This window comes from Thermobia domestica, chromosome 13, assembly GCF_964235325.1.
Source record: "Thermobia domestica chromosome 13, izTheDome1.hap1.1, whole genome shotgun sequence".
Lineage (NCBI taxonomy): Eukaryota > Metazoa > Arthropoda > Insecta > Zygentoma > Lepismatidae > Thermobia > Thermobia domestica.
Window position 1 is genome coordinate 172,947,334 of NC_137466.1, and position 25,215 is coordinate 172,972,548.

Below are 25,215 nucleotides of genomic sequence, written 5' to 3' on the forward strand. Positions count from 1 at the left end.
TCCTGCAAAGCGAATCCCCTAGCTTTAGCGACTTTTCCCCCACATTGGCAACACTGTTCTAAGATAAAGTAATGATATAGTAGTAATCAGTGCTTTCTAAGACTTCCAAATTATGCTATTGTTGCATATGCATCACTAAAAAAACTCGGATTCAAAATGCAGACTTCCAAATGACTAAGTTTTTCCATCTCGTGGCTAAGAGCTTAGTGCGTGTGTTTTTGCCGTGAAAAATCCGGATTCGATTCCTGGCGAGGGCTCATGTGGTTCGGATCCCACGTTAAGCTGTAGCAAGTTGCCAACCTCACAGAACAAAATTATCGTTTTTTCGCCTTTAAAATTATCGTATATTCGTTATGTGCGTAATATTTGTAGAAATAAGTATAATACGATTAATAATAGTAATGATATATAATAAACTTAACTAGGAATCTTCAATTTCGAACTCCAAATCAGTGTCATTGTCTTCACCATTTTTAAAAATCCTTATTAACAGTACTCTGAACAATAACACCCCCCCCCCCCGTCGTAAACGTAATTGAATTTAAAGAATGGATGCAGGGTTGTCACTTGCCAATTTTCAAATCGTTATTGATACATTTTAGCGGGAATGTCTATTAAAAACCTCAGTGGGCGTATGTTTTATAATTATTTAATACACATCTACAATTTATTTGCACATTCGAAAACTGCAAAAAAGAAGTGTGAGTTCTACAATTATCGTATATTCACGTATTATCACAAGGGCATTATCGTATATAGCATTAAGGCTTAAATTATCGTATATTCACCTATTATCACAAGGGCATTATCGTATATAGCATTAAGGCTTAAATTATCGTATATTCACGTATTATCACAAGGGCATTATCGTATATAGTATTAAGGCTTAAATTATCGTATATTCACCTATTATCACAAGGGCATTATCGTATATAGCATTAAGGCTTAAATTATCGTATATTCACCTATTATCACAAGGGCGTTATCGTATATAGCATTAAGGCTTAAATTATCGTATATTCACGTATTATCACAAGGGCATTATCGTATATAGCATTAAGGCTTAAATTATCGTATATTCACGTATTATCACAAGGGCATTATCGTATATAGTATTAAGGCTTAAATTATCGTATATTCACGTATTATCACAAGGGCATTATCGTATATAGCATTAAGGCTTAAATTATCGTATATTCACCTATTATCACAAGGGCATTATCGTATATAGCATTAAGGCTTAAATTATCGTATATTCACGTATTATCACAAGGGCATTATCGTATATAGTATTAAGGCTTAAATTATCGTATATTCACCTATTATCACAAGGGCATTATCGTATATAGCATTAAGGCTTAAATTATCGTATATTCACCTATTATCACAAGGGCGTTATCGTATATAGCATTAAGGCTTAAATTATCGTATATTCACCTATTATCACAAGGGCATTATCGTATATAGCATTAAGGCTTAAATTATCGTATATTCACCTATTATCACAAGGGCATTATCGTATATAGCATTAAGGCTTAAATTATCGTATATTCACCTATTATCACAAGGACATTATCGTATATAGCATTAAGGCTTAAATTATCGTATATTCACCTATTATCACAAGGACATTATCGTATATAGCACTAAGGCTTAAATTATCGTATATTCACCTATTATCAGAAGGGCATTATCGTATATAGCATTAAGGCTTAAATTATCGTATATTCACCTATTATCACAAGGACATTATCGTATATAGCATTAAGGCTTAAATTATCGTATATTCACCTATTATCACAAGGGCATTATCGTATATAGTATTAAGACTTAAATTATCGTATATTCACCTATTATCACAAGGACATTATCGTATATAGCATTAAGGCTTAAATTATTCTATATTCACCTATTATCACAAGGACATTATCGTATATAGCATTAAGGCTTAAATTATCGTATATTCACCTATTATCACAAGGACATTATCGTATATAGCATTAAGGCTTAAATTATCGTATATTCACCTATTATCACAAGGGCATTATCGTATATAGCATTAAGGCTTAAATTATCGTATATTCATCTATTATCACAAGGGCATTATCCTATATAGCATTAAGGCTTAAATTATCATGTATTCACCTATTATCACAAGGGCATTATCCTATATAGCATTAAGGCTTAAATTATCATGTATTCACCTATTATCACAAGGGCATTATCGTATATAGCATTAAGGCTTAAATTATCGTATATTCACCTATTATCACAAGGGCATTATCTTATATAGCATTAAGGCTTAAATTATCATGTATTCACCTATTATCACAAGGGCATTATCGTATATAGCATTAAGGCTTAAATTATCGTATATTCACCTATTATCACAAGGGCATTATCGTATATAGCATTAAGGCTTAAATTATCGTATATTTACTTATTATCACAAGGGCATTATCGTATATAGCATGAAGGCTTAAATTATCGTATATTTACCTATTATCACAAGGGCATTATCGTATATAGCATTAAGGCTTAAATTATCGTATATTTACCTATTATCACAAGGGCATTATCGTATATGGCATTAAGGCTTAAGTTATCGTATATCACGGTAAATTATCGTATGGTTGGCGAGCCTAAGCTGTAGGTTCATGTCTAAAATAGCCTCGCTGCTGAAAGGAGCACAAAAAATCAAATCATCTCAACTATAACTCAGGGCGCCTCTAGCAGCTGCCCCAATTGACCTCAGAAAGTTTTAGTTTAAATAAATAAATATAAATAAGTCGGAAATACATCACTCTTGAAATAGCACAAACTTGCCAACTTATTAATATAAAGTAAATTATGTTTTCTAGGAAATTGTTGTTGTATGTGAGAACTGTAAATTTCTGAAAAATGTATTCCTTCCACATGAAAACGTTTCTCTCATATACCTTCATTCATAAGACATGAAAATATCTAAACTAATTCAATGGAGACCTCCTACGCACCACTTCTGTTTTGTACGACACACGTAGGAGTTCTAGTTTGTGTATGTGGGAGGTTCAATCAATATGAAATTCTACGTAAACAGAATTAACATGAATCACATCAACGGCAGAATTACCAACATCCATACGCAGAACGGAATTATTAAAGTTTATACCTGTTGTGGCTATTATATTCATATATACTTGCACTTACATTGTCTTTGGTACTTAGATCAGTATATTTCAACCACAGGTGCTCGAAATTATCTTTTGTTTCTTTCGTAACATTAACTGAGGTCCTATATCTTACGATACAGAGCTAACTTTTATAACCAAGAATTGTTAGTAATAATTGTTTTATAATACAAGGGTGGATTGGAAAGTTCGTGGTGTGACCAGGAAGAAAGCAATTATCTGCATAGCTATATACGTTGGTAGTCACTCATTTCAGGTGTAAAATTTCATTGGTGGTGTAAAATTTCATTTCTATATTGCTTCAGGTGAGGAGTTTATAAAGCGCTAAAGCTAAATAAAAAATAAAAGACCAGAAATGCTGCGAAGGAAGGTGATGTTTCACCAGGACAATGAGCACGTTCACACGTCCCTTGCATCCATGGCAGAAACTCATTCCTGTGGTTCGAACCGTTGCCGTATCCGCTTTATTCGCCAGATTTGACCCCCTCGGACTTTCATCTGTTTAGAAAACTGATTTTTTTTGGGGGAGGAGTCTGTGATTTTCTTCGGATGCAAGGTGAAAAATGTTGTATTGGAATATTTTGCAGGGCTAGAGGATCATTTTTTAAAAGTGGTATAGAAACATTACCGGAGAGGGGGCGTAAACGTATCTCAGTCGAGGGGGGATTACATGAAAAAATAAAACATAACTTATCCAAAATTTTTCTAATTTTGTAGATCAGACCACGAACTTTCCAATCCACCTTCGTACAATAAATTCAATGCAAAGATTGATAAAAATGATTCATGATGAAAAATGGCGGATGAATCTCGGTCCTCAAAAATTGTTTTAAACTGATCTAGTTGATTAACTATCACATTCTTCGTTTGTTGAAGTTTAGTGTCCCAGGGTCTTCAATTCGGTAGTCACAATGAGAGATGTGTGAGCTGGGCAATTGTCATGCAAAATGAAAATTTCCTTTGGACAACTTTCCGCGTCATTTCGCCTCAACTGCTTCGTGCAACTGGTCCAATAGATTAGCATAATATTCACTGTTGATACTCAAATTTCGAGATAGGTATTTCACCAACAAGATATCATCTTTGCAGAACATTAAATTAAAGCAATGATATTTGCTGATTAACTATGTGCGAAATTTTGGTTGTCGAGTCGGAGTGGAGCCACTTCATTGGTCTCAGCATTGAAATCCTCAGTCACTAATTGGGCCCAAAAAAAATCGGACCACTAGCCTTAAAACAGATGATTCAACTCATTCCTTCTTCTGATCACTTTCGGCACCTCTGCTAAAAGCTTACGGATTTCCAGTCTATTGCTTATGGTGGACCTAACACGTTCCCTTGAGATGATCAATATGTGCATTTTTTTTCTGATATTCACCCGTCTTCAAGCATCAATACATGGACAACATTACATGTACCTGAATTGTTTGGGGTTGGAGGGCGCCCACTGCAGAGCTCATTTTCAACGGTTGAATATACTATCCAGGTCTTGAAACGTGTTATCCAAGTGTTGATGGTTTTGTAGGAAGGACACTCTCAATCCGAATGTCTTTTTCAGATTTTTTCCTGGAGAAATAGACTTGATGACAGTTTGACACTCTTGTGAAACTATTTGAGCGTTCACCATTGTTGTTTCAAGCTTGAAAGAAATCACAAGCATTTGCACTATTATATATTAAGCTTCCATATGAACCTACAGTCAACGCTTTAAGTGAATGAGACGGTAGCAAAGCCAGAAACTTTTCAGTATCCCTTGTATCTTCAAAAGCGCAGTGTTCAAAAATGTTTAAAGGGTTCTTATCTTCAATACTCCAGCTCGTAAGGTGCATATGAAACGGGACGAGATAGAATTTTCGAGACGAGATTCCAGATGAGACAGAGTTCTTTCAAGGACAGATACATTTTCCATCATTTTTATGGCACACTTTCAAGATAAGGCAGCCACAACTCTTTGTCTTGTCCGCATTCCTACCGCCCCTCATAACACAGCCTTAATTAAAAATGTTATGCTTATACATAAGTTTCTAGTTACTAGACCTAAATGGATTAAATGTCTCATATTCCTCGCCCTCCAAACTCCCTAACATTTTAATCTTTTGCGTACCGAATTCAAATTTCCAGCTAAAGGCAAGGATACCAGATTCCTTCGAGTTGACGGTAGCTGAGCCCATTGGCTTACTTACAATATTGCAATATCAGTTTTTTTTTTTTTTTTTTCGAAACAAAGATAAATGTTAGAAGAGTTTCCTGTTATATTAGTTGAAGCTGCATTAAACGCTCCCAGGAACATGGGTTTAGAAGTAAATGCAGAAAAATTTACATACATGGACATTTGCTGTGACCGTAATAGTGCAAATTATGGATACATAAAAATTTCAAATAATGCCTTCGATAAAGTGGACACGTGTTGGATCAGCATTATTAATCAGTCGAATTCTGTCGAAGAATATAAAGCTTAAAATATTAAGACGATAATTATGTCTGTTGGGTTGTATGATTGCAAAATTTAGTCGTTTACTTTAAGAGAAGAAAGCAGACTGAACGTATTTGAAAACAAAATCCTGAGGCGAATATTCGGACGCAAGAGGGACGGTAAAGAGGAATACCAGGAACTTCATTACGAGGAAATGTATAATTTATACCATATACCTCACATTAGGATCATTACGTCTAGGAGGCTCAAGTGGGCTGGTTAAATAGCCAAAATGGAAAAAGGGAAAGCTTTGAAAATTTCAACTGGAAACTGAATTCGAAAAAGACCATTAAGAAGACCTAGGAAAGAAGACAGAACAATATTAAGATAGACCTCGCAGGAATACAAATACAAAGTAGAAACTTGATCCAGTTGGTGAAGGACAGAAGTCGAATTATTCTAGTTAGTTTCGTTGCAGTTTCAATGTTCAATCCTGATGGAAGACTAATGAAAGAATGATTTTTGGTATCCTACATTCATATGCATTTATATAAATAAATATACTATACTAGGTATATATCCACCATCGGTACCTTTCGCCTTGCTATTTTATGCGGATATATCCACACTTGAGAACAAAGAGAAAATGTCACACTTTGTGTCATTTCTGAGCAACAGGGACCGAGGTGTTCTCTCAGTGGTAGTGTTCACTTCTGGTGTGTGAGGTCCCTGATTCCACCTTAGCTCGCGTCAAAAGGGCTTTGTGCTGGAAAACACAGTAAGTGTGTGTTTTCTCGGGGTTCTCCCGTTTTCTCCTACTTTCTTTATTCCACCATTTCATTCCTTCTCATCATCACCGTCTTCTTTAGCCTACAAGGCACAATCATGGGACGTAAAACTGAAAGATTTCATTTTGTGGGCATTACTGTATGCTATGCTTTGACTTTAACTGAGTGATACAAGTATATTCTGTTAAAATATCATATTGAACATGATATTTCAACGGAATATCAACGCTTTTTCCCCTTATTTAATATCATACGTTATTTTTCATCGTGACATTCAGTTTAGTACCACCAACAGCAACCACAAATAGCCGTTTGGTGTAGCATGATAACTTCCGTCCATTTTTTTTCTTTAAAAAAATCTCTAGGGCTTCACTTCTCATCCACTCTTCAGCCTCTCCTATTATTCTCTGGTGTCCAATCAATCCAGTTTGAATGAGTTCCAATAGATCAATTTGTTTTCCAATCTGGAGAGACCCACTTCCGGCTCTTCTTTTTTTTTATTTGCTCCCCCTGCAAGGCGTAATTAATCGATCACCCGCACGCCTGGCTAATCTCTTTTCAAACTGATTGAAAAGCGTGGCATGCAAAATGCCTGATGAGCTTTTAATTAGGCAAACAAATGTTTCTCATCGCTTAGTTGCTCTTGGATTAGCTTTCATCTGACGCTTTTGCTTCTCTGTACTGACTTCTCTCTGACTGTCAGCTGACGACCTTCTCTCCCCCCTTTTGAAGCCTCCAAAAGACACAACACACACCACGGACCACCAGAATAGATACGATAATTGATTTTCGACTGTCGTCATCAAGGCTCTTTCGAAACCTTCCCCTTCTAGTCCACTGGACACAATTGCTGTTCTGTTCTTTTAAGCTTTGGTAAACACTCCGCACGATTTCAGCATTGGAAACATTTTGAATGATTCAAGTTAGTTGACATTAATCATTTCCTGTTTCTAAGTGTCTCGTATGTAACAAGTGCCATATCGATTTGCTATAAGTGGTGGATATGTTTCAGTTTTGTCTCTCTCTCTCTCTATTGCTTTCCGATAAACATAACCTGTTGCTATCTCTGTTACTACTTAAGTAAATAATATTGAATTACGAATTTATGTACATGGTTTTGTCTTGGAGTATTCTGACCGAGAATAGATTTCATATACCATTCGCTAGACGGCTAGAGGGAGTATTACGCCAAGAGGATAGGGATAGGAAGTCCAGTTTCTCGTCGTTGTTGTTGAAAAGAACAGTACATGGAAAAATATCTTTGAAAAGAGTTCTCTACCTTAGCTCAAGCACTGTAGTTTTTTATACAAAAAGTGTACATGGTAACTCTACTGTCGTCTATGTGCTGACGGTTGACAACCATACAGCCGAGTTATGTTTGGAGATCCCGTTCCAGTGCTCAGCTGTAGGGATGCGCACGAGTCGAGTAGTGTCGAGATTTAAGCCTGTCTCGAGAAAATGTTGTCTCGACTCGAATTCGAGACGAGACGTCTCGAAATTTGAATCGAGACAAAATATACGAGTTAAAATATACACATACATCAGCCAGAACATTATGACTTGTCAGTATGTTCACCTTTGGTACGGATAACAATGGCGACGCGGTAGGTCGCTGGAGAGAGTTGGCACCACATGTACACACATAGGTTACTTAATTCCCGTAAATTCCGGGGAGGGGGCCGATGCGCTCTGACATCATGTTCAATCACATCCCAGATGTTTTGATTCAGTTCAGGTCCGGCGAGTTAGGGTGTCAGCACATCACTTGGAACTCGCCCCTGTGTTCCTCGAACCACTCCATCACACTCCTGGCCTCGTGACGTCCTGCATTACCTTGTCGAAAAATGCCACTACCGTTCGGAAACATAGTCGTCATGAAGAGGTGTATGTAGTCTCCCCTTGAAAGATTAACTATTAAGTTCATTTGCCTTTCTGTACCTTTCTAAAGTAATAAACGCTGGCATTGCTTTCAAGGCTGTTTCTAAGTGAATACTTTCTTCAAAATATTAAAAATTATTGAAAGAGTTTCGAGACATTGGAGTCGAGTCGAGAAATGTTTGTCTCGACTCGCCTCAAATTTTACAGTGTGTCTTGACTCGAATTCGAGTCGAGTCGAGATTCGAGACATGTCTGGACTTGTGCCCATCCTTACTCAGCTGGGTTTCTGACAAGTAAACCTTACGTTTGGGTGAATCGAGTTGCTGACTGAGACACATATGAGAAAGTAGTACTAAATGTGGTCAGTGTTTCACTGAAGTTGTAGGTGCGAAGCTCCAGAAGTTTATTAGATACAGCTACCAGAACATCACATGGAAGTACAGAATAGTCTTCATACAGTTGGAGGTAAAAGCTCTGTAAGACCGCTTGTAATGACAAAAAGTGAATAACAAATATATGGGTACATATTAGGACTAGGGGAAGTCATATAGTAAGGGTATACCTGACGGCGGCCATCTTGAAATCCGCCATTTTGAATTAAGGTTAAGTTTTTAAAATAGGAGTAGGGTTATGTGATACATGATTTAAGGCGCAAATTTAATCAGAAGAACAATGGTGACGTTAATTTTGATTTATGAGCAATTGGTAAAAAGTTACAGGGAAATCAAATATTGTTGCAGCATATGTATTAGTCCTTTACCCCACCTTGTAAATTTTGTGTTAATGATAATAATTAAATAAAAAAAGGTGGATAAATATTAGGTCTATGGTAAGAGTTGCCTTGATGGCGGCCATGTTCAAATCCGCCATTTTGAATCAGACAAAAGTTTTAAACAAAACGCATAACAGTGACACCTTATTAATAGCAAATTTTTCCATAAATCCAACGGTATAACCATTTTTGCTTTATCATTAATCAGCATTTGTTATCGCATAAAGAAGTGGCTAATTTAAGGAAAAATGACCAAAGTGGAATTGAGTCATAATTGAACTTGGGTCTTTCTTCCAGAAAAGTCCTCAATTAGTACAATCAATATGTAGTTTAGAAAAGAGTGCATGACGTGCACAAATGCTCTGCTCATAGTGAGCACACCTGACATAGGCAACCGAGTTACACTTGACACATTTGTCGTTAACAATTCCATCAAAACAGTAGTCGTAAGGAGCGATCCAACGTCCAGGTTCTTCATTAAAATATCCAGCCTGATTGAAAGCGAATCGAATCATATTGCGAAAACGAGGAGCACTGAACTAGTAAATTGTAAACGACTGAAGTTGTATGAACCTATCACGATGCCACATGTTCACGCCACTTTCTGTTACTGCTGTATCAGTAATGAAACGAACAAATGCTTTGTACGGGCGAAACGGCGTGCAAGAAAAACAACGAAATATCGTGCAAGTACAGCATCAAACAACTAACATTGTAACGCCACCATTGTATTTCTGATTAACTTCTAGCCCGAAGTCATCTATTGCATTACTCTATTCCCATTTAATTTTGTGCTGGTTAATGATAAAACAAAAATGGTTATACCGTTGGATTTATGGTAAAATTTGCTATTAATAAGGTGTCACTGTTATGCGTTTTGTTTAAAACTTTTGTCTGATTCAAAATGGCGGATTTGAACATGGCCGCCATCAAGGCAACTCTTACCATAGACCTAATATTTATCCACCTTTTTTTATTTAATTATTATCATTAACACAAAATTTACAAGGTGGGGTAAAGGACTAATACATATGCTGCAACAATATTTGATTTCCCTGTATCTTTTTACCAATTGCGCATAAGTCAAAATTAACGTCACCATTGTTCTTCTGATTAAATTTGCGCCTTAAATCATGTATCACATGACCCTATTCCTATTTTTAAAACTTAACCTTAATTCAAAATGGCGGATTTCAAGATGGTCGCAGTCAGGTATACCCTTACTATATGACTTCCCCCTAGTCATAATATGTACCCATATATTTGTTATTCACCTTTTGTCATTACAAGCGGTCTTACAGAGCTTTTACCTCCAACTGTATGAAGACCATTCTGTACTTCCATGTGATGTTCTGGTAGCTGTATCTCCTAAACCCCTGGAGCTTCGCACCTACAACTTCACTGAAATACTGACCACATTTAGTACTACTTTCTCATATATGTCTCAGTCAGCAACTCGATTCACCCAAACGTAAGGTTTACTTGTGAGTTGTCACGATAAGAAATTTTAGAAAAAGAAGAAAAGACGAAAATATTGAGATGTTGTGTCTCCTTAATGATTCTTACTGCCTACAGCTCTGATATTTACAGTGGTTTTTATTTTTTACTTTTATTAGATTTACTAATTATGCATGCATGAGTCTTATACAACGGCTTCGTCTGCCTATCTGCCTATTTATCGAAAGATATTCGAACAAAATCAGTAAGAGATAACGAGAAGGGGTTCTTTGGAATCGATTCAACGTTCAAAGAATAGGTTCCATCTCTTACTTGAATCAATTCAACGACCCAAGAATAGGTTCAATCTCTTACTTTAACCTTCTATTCGAACCAGAAGCGGTATAAACCAACCATTTCCTGTTTGAATGATAATCACCATAGTAAAAGTAGTAATAGACACAAAGCAATGAGCAAAAATGGTAATAGACACGGAGCAATTAGCAAAAATGGCGCCGTAATAGACACGAAACAATGAGCAAAAATGGTAAAGACACAGAACAATGAGCAAAAATGGTAACAGAACGGAGCAATGAGCAAAAATGGTAACAGACACGGAGAAATGAGCACAAATTTTAATAGACATAGAGCAATATTTCTTTTTTCTTTTTTTTTTTAATATTAGATTCAGCTTCCCTTCAGTTTCATTTCTACCTATATCCTTCTTTAAAACCGAGAGTGGTGCGATTTTCGGTTTAAACACTGATCATCAAAGTAAAAAAACAAAAAAAAAAAAAAAAGTTATAATTAATAGCGAGAAGCAGTTTTCTGATATCGTTTCAGTTGCACAAGAATAGGTACCGTTTTTGACTTTATTTGTCATTTACAACCAGAAATGGCAGAAATATACCACTTCCGGTTTCAATATTATAATAATAATTGTAAAAGATAGTGAGAAACTAGTTGATATAGATTTAGCATTTGAAGGACAAGTTCTATCTCTGATCTTATCCCTCCATTGCAATCGGGAATTATAGATCAATCGCCTGCGGTTTTAGTACTGAATTCGCATAATTTGGAATTCTAACGTAGTTTCACAATGTGAAACGAAACTCATATCGTAATTTCACAACGTGAAACGAAACTCCTACCCTCGTTTCACAATATGAAACGAAACTCATTCCGTAGTTTCACAATATGAAATGAAACTCATACCGTAGTTTCACAATATGAAACGGAACTCATACCGTAGTTTCACAATGTGAAACGAAACTCATACTGTATTTTTACAATGTGAAACGAAATTCACATATTTTTATTTCAATGATCACTGCTTGCATTTTTATTACTAAAAAGAAATAGGTATGTAAAATCTTATGTATTACTTTATGCAAGTTTATATGTGTGCGGGTTTATAGTCAAATGCTACATATGCATGCAATAGGTTCAACTACCTCCCGAGTTGAATACCAGTTTAATACTCACGCTAGTTTAATACTTCGAATGAAAATATACGAGTAAAAATAGCCATGTATGCATACAACTTAATCACAGTGTTGAAAAAGTTATATAGTCTGTGTGTTTCAGACAAAGATAGGTATTTTTTGTAACACAGAAGGAATTGTAGAAAAAAATGGTAACGCTGCCTTCTTCCTTTCTCATCTTTCTTTCTGGAATGAGATAAGAGAACGGCATGGAAGTCGCACGGGAGAAGACGCATCGCATCGCATCGCATATGCAAACGCTGTAAGAGGTTTCGTAACCACAGCGTGATGAATGGGTTCTCCACAGTAGCACTGCTCGAACGTCAGCGCTGTTTGATTTAAAGCCAAAGAAACTTCCGCGCCTGCCGAACCAACTTCTTCTTAACTTCCTCTTTCGTGTTCTACTTTCTTACCTACCTCTTTTCATTCTAGTCTCCGTTCTCTTTATACATGTCCGTATAAAGAGCAAAGACAATTTCTTAAAGAAAAAAGTTATTTCGATTCGATACGTATACTAGACTTCAACATAGGGGTTTGAAAACTGTTTTGATTTCGTTTTACCTCTACAGAAATCGAAACCCGACGAGCACTATTATAAGTATTCTCCCATTAAAAAGGATAAGCTTTGTTGAAAAGTTTCCATGTTCTATGATATTCGTCCTTTTCATTTTTCTATTTCCCACGTGATCTACTGGACTCCATCTGATCTTGACCAAATTTGTAGACCAATGATGTAGACATTTTGTAATTGCTCTCTAAATTTACCAGACACGAATTGCAGTCAACATGTGTGAAAGACAGTCTATTATCCACGCCTTTCAGTAACACTTCAGGATCGCATTTTGTGTTCGTCAGTCAAAATAGTGGCTTCATGCAGAGGTCAGTACCAATTAACTGATCACAGAAGTACCGCAAAGTGATTGGGAACTGTACAACGATAGTGGATTAAAGTTGGAAACTGTCTCCCAGCGGAGACGCCTATCGTGTACCGTTTAACGTCAATATGTTTATGTCCTTTAGGCTAGAGGAAGGCAGATAATTAGTGAAAGTAAACAAGAATGGAAAAACTAGTTGCGTAAGAATGTGACAAAATCAAGGGAAAAGTCACTGACATGTTGTTCACTACTAACTTAGTTGGTTTGTTGAGTTGAACTTTAACTTCTCTATCAGCACTGAGGCTATATCAATCATGAATCTGCAGTTTAAGATGGAATCCAAACCACTGTAATGAATTCAAATTTCAAGGCTCCCCACTAGGGATCGAACCCGGGACCATTGCACCAGAGGAACGTGAACTAGCCCTAGACCAGTGGAAGAGGACATAAATTTGTACGAGCCCAGAACCCATCGCACCATAGAGGAGCTACCGTGTCTCCCATCCATTTTCCTTGAATACAAAAGGAAATATATTTGTTGCTTATTAGCATTGTATTCTTCTTAGTTTGTACTTTGACACAAAGGTTAACTTATTTATATTGAACCGAAGTCAATGTACAATTGTCTCACGTATGCAAAGCTTATCGCCGTGAGATTGTGACGAGGCAAGTAACATCATCTCTTTATTCACACAGTAGAGAAGTGTGGTCGAACGTAGTTACACCTCACAGTGGTTTACAAGAGGAGTGCGCACGTCCTGAAACCCTATTACGTGGCTGCACTAGCGAGGACACTGGGAATGTGGGTGCCAAATCTAAAGTACCACCATATGGAATGTCGTCCTATCCCCTTTCCCCTAAGAAAAGATAGCGTCAGTGCACCCGACGCTGCATCAGCGACGCACGGCACACATGCAGACGGGAAATAATTTACACGTAATCTCTTCTCAGTTTGTAATAATGCTACATAAGAAAAAGTTTGTCTAATGGGGGTGCCAAGGCATCCATGGCACCCACGTTGCGCACGCCTATGCGTGGCTGAGCGAAAAATGAACTGCGCAGGTGATCGGTAGAAATTTTCTGTTACCCCTGATGAAGCATGGATTTATCTCACAAACTGTGGTAAAGTTCGTGTCATTACATACAGACCTATTGATGCCAAGGACCACCAGCGTGCAGAGAGTTTTCCAAATGCGTTACGGTTTTCGTATAGGGACAAACTGCATCTCCGAAAGGTGAAGTGAAACGTCAAAATCAGTGCTGCGTACTATCAGACTCATGTCCCGGCTGAAATTTACCACCATGAAATTCCAGCATTGTACAGCCAAGACGTGAACCAGGTTGAACTGTACCACAGCAAAAACATCACTGGATTTCTATCGCCGTATGGAACAGGAAACTGGAAGTTCGGCAATTCCCTTCTCTGACATCTTTGTCAAGAGTCCAGATGTGAGCCCAATAGACTATTGTCCTTTCGTACTCCTCAAGCCGCAGCTGTCCTATCGTCAAGTCTGCACCATCTCCGTCCTATAAATACATTTGAATGCAATTCCCACGGTCCAGCTGCAACGCAATCCCCTGGCATGGAAACTCCGATGTCGGGCAATAGTCGGCAGAGGTGGCTTGCAGATCGAACATAACAAGTGGTGTAAACACGGCATTCCCATAGGTAAATGGTACATTCAAATTCGACTCAATATAATTGAATCAACCTCTCTATACCACTTATAAACTTTGTTTCTACATTATTGAATTTTTGTTCAAAATTTTCTAAACTTCCTGTGAAAATTTTCAAACACATAAACAAAAGTAATGTTTCAAATTTTATCAATATTACTATCATCAACCACGACATATAGTATGCCATGAAGAGAAGAAGAAGAAGAAGAAAAAGAAGGAAATTCACTTCCGGTTTGTTGTATTCTGTCGACCTCCCTCCTTATCACAGCAGTTTCCCGCCCGTGAACAATTTAGGAAGAAGTGAGACAGGGAAAGAAAATAAAAGAAAATAAGCTTTTCAAAATGGAGGACTTGAAACAAGCTAACGGCCCTGGAAATGTGGCTTTTATAAATTATAGTACGACGACAAAACTTACCGCAACTTTTAATGAAATTGCCTTGTGAAGGATAAAAAAAAAAAAAAAAAAGCAGCACAGGAAAAGGGGCGAGAAAAGAAAAGAAAATTTGAAAAGCACAAGAAGAAAGAAAGAAAGAAAACGGAGGAAGAAGGAAAGACTAGAAGAAGAATTTGAGAGCAGGAGCTAAATCAAACGCCATCTATATCATGTTGGGTTGGAAAGCAAGAACGGCATCTTCTTGCCTCTCAAAGAATATCAATCAGGCTTTGAACGTGGTAAAGAAAAAAGAAAAGACTACAAAAATTATGGTTGGATAAGGAAAAGAAACGAGTTTTCCTTCGACAGCACTTTTCCTCAGGATCCCAAGTCAACAGAGTAACAATCATTTTGATTAACTGGCTCTTAATTCTCCTTCTCTACCTCTTCTGTTGATTGATTATTATTATAACAAATGTGTCTGTATAATATGGATTCACAGAACAGACTTGTTGATTCTCCAAGTATCTTCCAGAAGAGGACTTTTGTGTATTTTCCATTTGTTTTACAGTTATCATTGAAAGTATTCTGTCATCTTCGCCTGGACACACGTTACAAATTCAGAAGCTTTAATGCTGCCAATAAATTGCAATCTTCTTCTTAATAGGGATGGGCACAAGTCAAACTAAAACTCGACTCGAGTTTCGAGTCGAGTCAAAGGTAATGTCGAGTTGCAAGCCGAGTCACTGTTTTTGAGATCGAGTTTCGAGTCGAGTCGAGTTTGATAAATGGCTCGCTCGTTCAGCTCGTTTTGAAATCATGGCCTGATTAGATTGGAAAGCAAAAGTCATAAGAAATGTAAGCAGTAACATGAAATACTTTTAGTGTTGCTCACGAGAGGGACCACTGCTCGCATCTTGTCTCGTCTCGATAATGAGACGACAATAGATTTTTATAACGAGACAGTCTCAAATGTTCTGAGAACCAATATAATTATATACTGTAGTTCTTACCAACAAGGCTGAGACCTACACAGTCGAAATTTTTAGCCCAAGCAGAAGTCCAATCCGGGTAGTAATGTCAACCGGCTCGGCTCGGTTCAACTGACCGAACAGTTCGATCCGGCTCAATTGAGCTGATGGTTTGAGTCGCCTAGGTTGGGATGAGCCCCGACTCTTTTCGACTCACCCCAGATTAGCCATCGACTCGATTGAAACGACTCAATCGGCTCGATTCGATTCAGCTCAACTGAGCTCATAGCTTAAGCCTGCTCGGTTGGAGTGAGCCATCAGCTAGTTTCTGTTCGGATCAGGCAAGCCATCGGTTCGAGCCGGCTCCGCTCACTTCTCGGTTCGGCTCGATAGTGAATGAGCTTTGGGCCGAGCCGTTCGAGTCGTTGACAACCATAAACCCGGGCCAATCGGTTTTGAATTTGTTTGGCCGGCACCCTATAACTATTAACAGTTTTTGCCTCGAGCTTAAATACTTGCTCCTCCGGAACTGAAACCCGGACTCGTGAACGGTGTCCTTGTCTCTTAGACTTCACGACTACCGAGGTCTGCAGTCAACTAGTTTTTAGTATTCAGAATCAAATTGCCTATCTTTCATATTTATACACGGTTTTGTTATAATAATAATAATAAAGTTGCAGTAGTAGTAGTAATTATATTGTCTATGTAGGCGACTTGAAGAGAGTAGTTGAAATTACACATAGGATTTGGCTCGAGTTGGAAGAAACTTTTCGAGCCGAGTTCTCGAGTCGAACTCAAAGATATACGTTTCAACTCGAGTCGAGTTCCAAAGAAAACTCGATCGTGCCTATCAGTACTTCTTAAGCTCCTTCGTGGCTATATGACGAGCGTACGCGTCTTCAACGCGGGAGACCCAGCTTCGATTCCCGGCGGACCTCATATGGATCAAATATCACGTTAAACTTGTAAGTCCACGTCTCGAATAGCCTCCCTGTTGACTGGAACACTAAACTCTACAAATCCAAGCAACCAGCAATATTATTCTTCACTCTTCCTTCTTTATTGTGATTAGTTGGTTGGTTCAAATTTAGTGTCCCTTCTCAGCATCAATACTAAGAGATGTGGACCTAAAGGTGAAATTTGAACAAACTCAATGCGTTCAAATTTCATATATTTTCCACCGGGAATAGAATTTGGGAACCCGTGACCAAAGATGCGTGCACTAACCCTAGACCAGCGATGAGGAAATCCCTCCTTCATTCTTTCAAAGAATGCTACTGTTCTGTGTCCTAGCCACTTTATGATTTTTTTCTTTTTTTATTCTAATTACCTCGAATACCGTGCATGTTTTTTCTTTTACTATTTCCAACATACCGTCCCACTTCAGCTCATTTTCTCCATTCGTCTGCATATACAAATTTTAAATACACCAAATTGTTTTTCATGGAAGCCCATTGTATTTTCGAACGAGGTTCAATTCTTCGAAATGCACATTACAACATGTTACATTTGCTTACTCATCAACTACAGCAGCCATGTGCAACAGCCAGCTCCCAGGCCGGTCCCGGCTAATTAAACCCATTTATCAGAACCCCCTGATCCATCAGTGAAAATGTATTTCTTACGTAATTTCTTAAACTGAATTGAAAATTTTTCCAACCTTTGATCGCGAAGCGTGAAGCTTATCTTGCAACTTAGCAACGCTGAAAAAAACAACACAGAAGTCATCGTTTCTCTTCATCTTCCACCCTTTCGTATTCGGCTTTCTGCTTCAAACCTCGTCATAAGTGAAGTTCTCGCGCCCAGCTCGGAAATCAAAGTGGCCTTTTGTTTGAGGATATTTTAGTTTTCTCGTGTACGTAAGTGTGTTTTCTTATTGCTGTTTGTTACTTCCTTGAGTGGGTATCGGGTAGTGTGGTACCACCCATTAGGCCCTCGTTAATAATGTTATCGTCACACAAAAATAAGAAAGGGACACTGAAGGTTGTGTGTTTAAAAAGAAATGGACTCACGATCACTTTTTCATTAATGACAAAAGTAAGTAACTTTGTCTCGCACAACTGTCGACGACAGTAATTCCTCTGTGATTGGCCTATTCCTTGTTCCAATTTGCACGTGCCCACACTACAGAATTTAATATATTCACTGCAGTTAATAGTTATGCAATTTGCATTAAAGTATGTATATTCGCGACTTTGCATAATTATCAATATTTTGACTTCCTTCGAAAAATCATACGGATGTTTCTGTTCGAATTAATTATTTTACAGCAAAACGATTAGCTACGGTGAAAACTGTGCGAAAACATTGTATTTTCAATGGATTTAAGTAGACCCTAATATCTGTACAAAATGTAAAAGCTCTAGTTAGTATGGTTGTGCGTGAAACTTCAGTTCCAAGATTTGACTCTGAACAAACAATATTTTTTTCACCCACCTGTTCGGACGTGACGGGAATGCGGCGGATCTTCGCCAGGCCGGAAATTGTCTCGATATCGTTCCTCATGTCGCTTTGACAGCCGCAGAGGATGACAGGAGTGTTATCGCAGTGTTGCCGAATCTCTGGATACCACTGGAAAGAAAAAGAATTGCGCATGAATACAATATAAGTTTAATATTGGTTAAATCAATATAATGGGTAGTGGGCTGACGAAAGCGAAAACTTTGATTTCAACAGAACTAAAATAGTTGCGTATCATTTTCTTGCCTTACGCTCTTATCTTGCTTCATTATATACCACTATACATTGCGACCAGAAATCAATCGGACCGAATTTTATATGTTACTAGTTAAAGTTATCCTATCTGCGATGATAATTCAATTAGATCAAACTTTACGCGTTAGTAAAAATAATACTTGAGTTGATTTTGAGTTTAACGTTCCTTTCAGCAGCAAGGCTATATGAGACATGGACCTACTGATTAACGCGGAATCTGAATCACATGAGCTCCCGTCGGGAATCGAACGCGGGTCTCCCATGCCAGAGGTGCGTAAGCCACAAAGGAGCTCTAGTATAAATAGTCTAACTATCGTCGCTCGCAGCGGGAAGCAAGGGATTGATTATCCAATGGATTTTCGAAAAGAGTTCAGTTCTTCAAAATATATGTCAAAACATATTAGGTTTTCTTACTCACACACTACAGTACAGTATAATTACGGTAGTTAATGAAGTTATATAATGTACGTTAATAATTGCTGTTTTACATGAATCATTACGTACATCATGGTGTATTCCCGACTTTGCTTGTGTATGGGCATTTTGAAACTCCATCCTCTTTGAAAAAAGTCCTGCGAGCCTTTCTGGGTCTGATTCTTTTAAATACTATACTGTAAGTAAAATTATCCAGTAGCTAAATTTATCAAGACGTTCGCTCTTACTATCTCAGAAACCGTCCTTCTTTTCCTTCTTCTATTACTACTAGGTATACTAAATTTATCATCAGCTTTTCCTATTTTTCAAATAAAGTCACTGCTTTTAATAAGCCTTCTTCAGGCCGGTCTATCTTTTATCCATTTCTGATGTTATCATTGATCACCTCCCTCCATCATTTCTTAAGGCTTCTACCTGTATATTTCTGTATCAACGTACGTCTCGTTCCTTCCCATAACAATGGCCAAACTACAGTATATTCGTAATTCTTCGGCAAACAGCGGCGGAAACATGTTAGAACTGATTCCGCATTTAACGATGAGGCATTATTCGACTGTCTAAACACACTGGTGTCACTACAGTGCTTGGTCACTAATAAACCATGGCTCTCTGGCCTGACTGTGGTTGTCCTTCCGAGGGGGCATTACGTGTGTTGTAGAGCTGCATGCATTGCTAATCATTTTACTTTAATGTGTCCTCTACAAATGCGGATTCAGTTTGATGCTCCTTCTTGAAGTTCCCATTTTTAATGTTCAGCAATGTACAGGGCTAGCATAAATGATTCGTTCGTTTTGAAAAGGGTATATTTTCAAAAGTATTACAGGTATATACATGAAACATATATGAAAAGAACTACAAACTCACGAAGTTTATACACCCTCTACAAATGTTTAATATTTGCCCGTTTGGTGACACACGACACACGTCCAGAAGATATTCAAGCTCATTACATACATTTTGTACCATAGTACTGTCAATTGTCTGCACTGCAGCATTGGTTCTTTGAGCTCGACTAACGATTGCGGTAGTGAGGGTAAGTAACCAAGGTCTTTAACGTACCCTCACAGGAAGAAGTCGCAGAGCGTTAAATCAGGAGATCTGGGAGGCCAGGTGCTTTTCCCGTAACACAAACAACCTGTGTACTTGAATTACCGATACCACCGCAAAATGCTTTGTTTACATGGTGATTCTTTTCCATGCTCTCTTCTAAAAGCGCGTTGCACAGCTATAATAGACGAACGTCTGGTACATTCAAGCACACAAAACTTTTTTCTTGCTTTCCCTCCATTTTCGACAGGTACTGCCACACTGTACACTACAAAATAATGGACTCGTGCTGCCACACAGTACAAACTTGAGTTTGTGGCTTTTTAATATATATTTTATGTGTGTACGTGTAATTTTGTACTTTCGAAAATATAGCCTTCTCAAAATGAATGAATCATTTATGCTAACCCTGTATATGGCTATGCTCCAAATTCATTTATAATCAACCTCAAATATCTGAAGTGGTCTCCTTTAAAGTTCTCTAAATCTAGAAGTACGCCAGGTGCATTATTCTCTCTCATGTACAACATACATACTCTTTCTTACTTCTAGCTTATTTTTAATTCTCTTTCTCAAGTGTTCTAGTTCATTGTTTTCCCCCTTTTTTTGTTTGATTCGTACTCTTGCCTTGAAACACTATCATGTACATAGAGCATACCGAGCGAAGTAGCTCAAGTGGCAGAGCGTTGGCTTCGCATTCTGGAGGTCGTGGGTTCGAATCCCGCTGCCGACCATCCTGACTGAGGTTTTCCAGGGTTTCCCTCAGTCCTACCAGGCAAATGCCGGGATGGTACATACTAAAACAGGCCCTGGCCGATACCTTTCCAAATCCTTTCCATTGTTATTGTTGTTGTTGGATATCCAGTGTAAAATGGCCTCTGAGCTGTATCTGGTGATCGTTAAATAAATAAATTATATCATGGTGCTTCTTCCCTTACTCCTTCTGTTCTTATATCCATTACTACAATTTTAAAAAATAGACTTTACAGCTACAGCTAAATACAGCTCTATTTTTCACTTCAAACTTTTTTTATTCTCCAATACAGCTCTTAAGGTTCTAATAATATCACTGTACACTTCTTGTAATAATCTACGTATTTGTTCAGAACATTCTTTTTTCGAATGGTTCCCCGCACCTCATGCCTTGGATTGGCAAAATTGTTCTTTTCTTTACTCGCCAAAAATTTCCTCCTATCTATACATTTCCTTCATCCTTTCCCATAATACTACATCATCTTCATCGCGGTTCTTCCATACCTGCACTGGAATCCAACCTGGTCAAGCACGAACACCTAATTTATTCGTTCAAATAAAGACTCGTTCTTTTTCTTTTCTTTTCTTTTTCTTTCTTTCTTTTTTTATATCCCTAAGCATTTCCTCATTTTCTACATTCAGTATTTCTTCAAAAATTTGTTTCCATGTAATCCTATATTCACCTGATTATTCGTAATGTTTCTATTACCTCCTTCTTTAATCTGCTTCACTAGAGTGATGTCTCTTGTTACCTTATTTCGACATCTTGCGAAACTAGAATTACTTTTCTTCTTCATTCGCTTGCGAATTTCTTCCTTCTGCTTAAACTACTCTCTTTTGCTGATCATTTCATTTCCTTGTACTCACTCCCTTTATTCTATTTTTCTCCTACCTTCTTGAACTTTCTTGTACTTTCTTGCTCCAGTTTTATGTTTGCTTTTTCGTATCTTCCCTTCCAAACCACTCCTAGTATTTTCTTTCATCAAACTCCAATGGCTTTTGCGTTGGCTTGTCCTATTAAGCTACTTTTCGAAACCATTTTTTCTGAACTTGATTTTTGACTCTTCTAACCTCCAGTTTAAACCAAATCATTGATTTTAATCCATTTCCTAGTATGTATACTCTTCTAGTCTTTAATCGGTACGTCCATGTCCATGTATAGAAATAAATGCTGCACAATTGCTGGGAATGATTTTGCAATTCCCCACTTTCTTCACATGATTGTAAGCACATGGTGCCTTTAATGAGGCGTCCAATATAAGAGAAAGGAAGAAGTATGCCATTTATACTAAAATCTGACAATATGTGCTTGCCCCTTCTTGTGTGCGAACTAAGCTATTTAGATACATACGACAATTGAAAAGCAATTCCATTCCCTTAAAAATGCTTTTATTTTATTTTTTATTTATTTATTTATTTATTTTTTTTAAACAAAATGAAGTAGTTCAAGCAGAAACTACTATATAAGATCAGGAGCTGTCTGAAGACGACGAACTTAATGTTTAAAATGGTTAGTAGCATAGTTCCCTCCTTTGCAAAGAACAATTCAAAATGCGCATCAAATTCGTAGGTGAATAAGATAAAGAAATGGTCAAATTATCATTCTTTTTTACTGCTGTTTTGTTCTCAATAGTACGTACAAGCACTCCAAACTGATTTTTAACTTACATTTTACCTGCAACACAAATAATACAATACTGCAATACTTCATGGAATATTGTTTCAGCCATTTTTAAAGCACTTCAATAAAACACGTATTCATTCATTTTTGGGAGGAGTAGGAATTTCGGAAAATACACACACAAATTCGGATCGGGAAATAAATTGTAATCCAGAAATATCTGGAAACTACTTTTGTCATTCTAGAAACCAAGATAGAAGAGTCAATTACCATATTTTTTTGAAAGAATTTTTGCACTGCCTTTTATAACCTTTGCACTCCGTCCATTTTGGTGGACGTAAAAATCGGTGAAATAGTCTGAAATGTTTCTTTCAATTGCAAATTAGGGGGAAAAGACCTGCTGTCTACCAATACAAATCTCGTCTACCTACTCAACTTTCCTCTCAACTTCCAAAAATAAAAAATAAAAAATCTTGTTCGGCAAACCGTTTGCTGTTGCAAAAAAAGAAGAAAAAAGCTTTCCTTTTCTGAAAAAGCAAATCTAAAACGTAGTAACATTGGAGAACGCTTAGTGCTTGAAACCGGATGAAGTGAGTAGCCGTGGTAATTCACAGTGTAACGCCTTTTGAATTCCGCAATCGTCAGCTGTTACGATGGATGAAAAAAAAAAAGAAAAAAGATTGGTTGGGTGAGCCTTTTATCAAACCAGAGCAGAACCATTTCTTATTCCAATCGACACACAATGTTGCCAGACACTGAACGAAAGTAACTTATCTTGTCTTTATCTCCTTTAAAGATTAACCCATTTCTCCCGTTTTCTTTGAATACAAGAAAGGGGGAAAAAAGTATTCATCCTTTTAACCTGAACTTTGATATTCGTCAATAGCGGGAAAAAGGGGGGGGTGGAAATCCACTGGGAAATATTTGATTGATGTTAACTTATTGAAGTGGAACACATAGCTGGAAATCGCCATTCTTTTTCATCTTCTCTTCAATAACATATTTTTTTCTGCTTTTCCATTTGTCTACTTCATTCTAAAGGATGTCTTTCTGGATTTCAAATACTGTATATTCCCTAAAGGACAGACGAATTGAAACTACATCATTCAAGTTATTTTCCCAGAATTAAAATACCAGTTCTATGATTGTGATTTTTCTTATCTTATGCCGAACAAATCTTGTTCCAAAACTAAATCTGAATTCATTCTATAAAGACAAAAGCCATCGGGGTTGGAACGAAGGGGTCGGTATCAAATGTAGAAGTAGGAAGGGCGAAAATAGAACAGGTGACTAATTTTCGATACCTGGGTAGTAATATTAGTGATATGAAGTGTGAACATGAAATAAAAGCAAGGATAGGAATGACGAAAGAAGTTTTTAGAAGAAAGAAAAAACTAATTTGCGGGACCTCGAATAAAGAGTTGAAAAAAAGACTCATAAAATGATTCATATGGAGTATTGTACTATATGGGTCAGAAGCAATGAACATTACGCAAAGATGATGAGTAGCTACTGAAAACTTTCGAAATGTGTGTGTGAAGAAGATTGGAGAGAATTAGCTGGGTTGAGCGGAAAAGAAATGAGAGGGTGTTAGAAATGGGAAGAAAATGACAATTTTAGATATTATTAAGAAGAGGAAGAGAAACTGGTTGGAATATTGGTTAAGATGGAACTGTATCATGAAGAACGAGATAGAGGGTATAGTGGCAGGAAAGACAGGGAGGAGGTGAAGGAGATGGACGATATCAAAAACAGAAAAATCGTACGTGCAGACGAAGAGGTTAGCGGAAGACCGTGGAGCATGGAAGCTTCTCAGCTGCAACAAGTGACCTGCCAATAATGTCAGAATACCTTTGATGATGATGATGATGATTATCCGTGTTATACATAGGTGCACCAGACATCACGTTCCAGTGTGCTAAAATGCATATTAAATACAAATTTTAAATAGACTTATGTTTGACAATATATTATGAAAGTAAAATATTTCCATGACGGTAGTAATAAAATATCATTATTGTTAATGGCTCTTGTTCTTAGTTTCAAAGTTGCTGAGAGCTATAATTGATTCATGACTTCGTATTTTCTTGCTGTGATATTTAAAGTGGTAAGCGCCGCCATTTAAATGAGAAGTTCAACTATTGAAAATTATTTATATAATGTATTTAACACATTTATTTGATAAATTATCTTTTATTTAACTATTGTCACGAACTGTCGTATTGCCTGCGAGTCTTTAAATAAATAAAGTCAATGATTAGTATGTAAATTGTTAATTATTTATATTTAGTCATGAGTGACATTACAATGCTTCGTTGTTACTTTATGTATTTCTATATACAGGGTGGTAAGAAACTATTTAAACAAACTTCGGGAGCTGATCCCTCACACCGAAATAAGCAAAAAAAAAATTCTCTGGAACTTTAGTCAGTAAGGGATAGTTTCGGCGATATAAGGTGGGAAAAATGAACTTTAGAGAGCTGTAATTCAAAAACAACGCAACGTAGAGCGTGTAGTTTAGAACATGACACTCAAAGTTATAACTGCTCGATTGAAAAATGTATGTTTCAAACCTCCGCAAGATATGTATGAGGGTTTCTCCAAAGGAACGTAGAAATTACTTGCCAGGTTATACGAGATCCCTACATTCCTTTGGGAAATTCCTAACACACATCTTGCGGAGGTTTGAAACACATATTTCAATCGAACATGTATGACTTCGAGTGTCATGTTCTAAACCGTATTCTCTACATTGCGTTGTTTTTGAATTACAGACCTCGGAAGTTCATTTTCCCATGCTTT

At 37.2% G+C, this 25,215-nt stretch overlaps 1 protein-coding gene across 1 annotated transcript in view; it reads right to left on the reverse strand.

Moving 5' to 3' along the window:
* Positions 1 to 25,215, reverse strand: part of LOC145668761 (rho-related GTP-binding protein RhoE-like) — a 281,380-nt gene that overhangs the window by 25,218 nt on the left and 230,947 nt on the right. Inside the window, exon 4 of the mRNA XM_081736910.1 lies at positions 18,279 to 18,413. Within this exon, the coding sequence (XP_081593036.1) occupies positions 18,279 to 18,413 (135 nt within the window). The remainder of the gene's footprint in view (positions 1 to 18,278; positions 18,414 to 25,215) is intronic.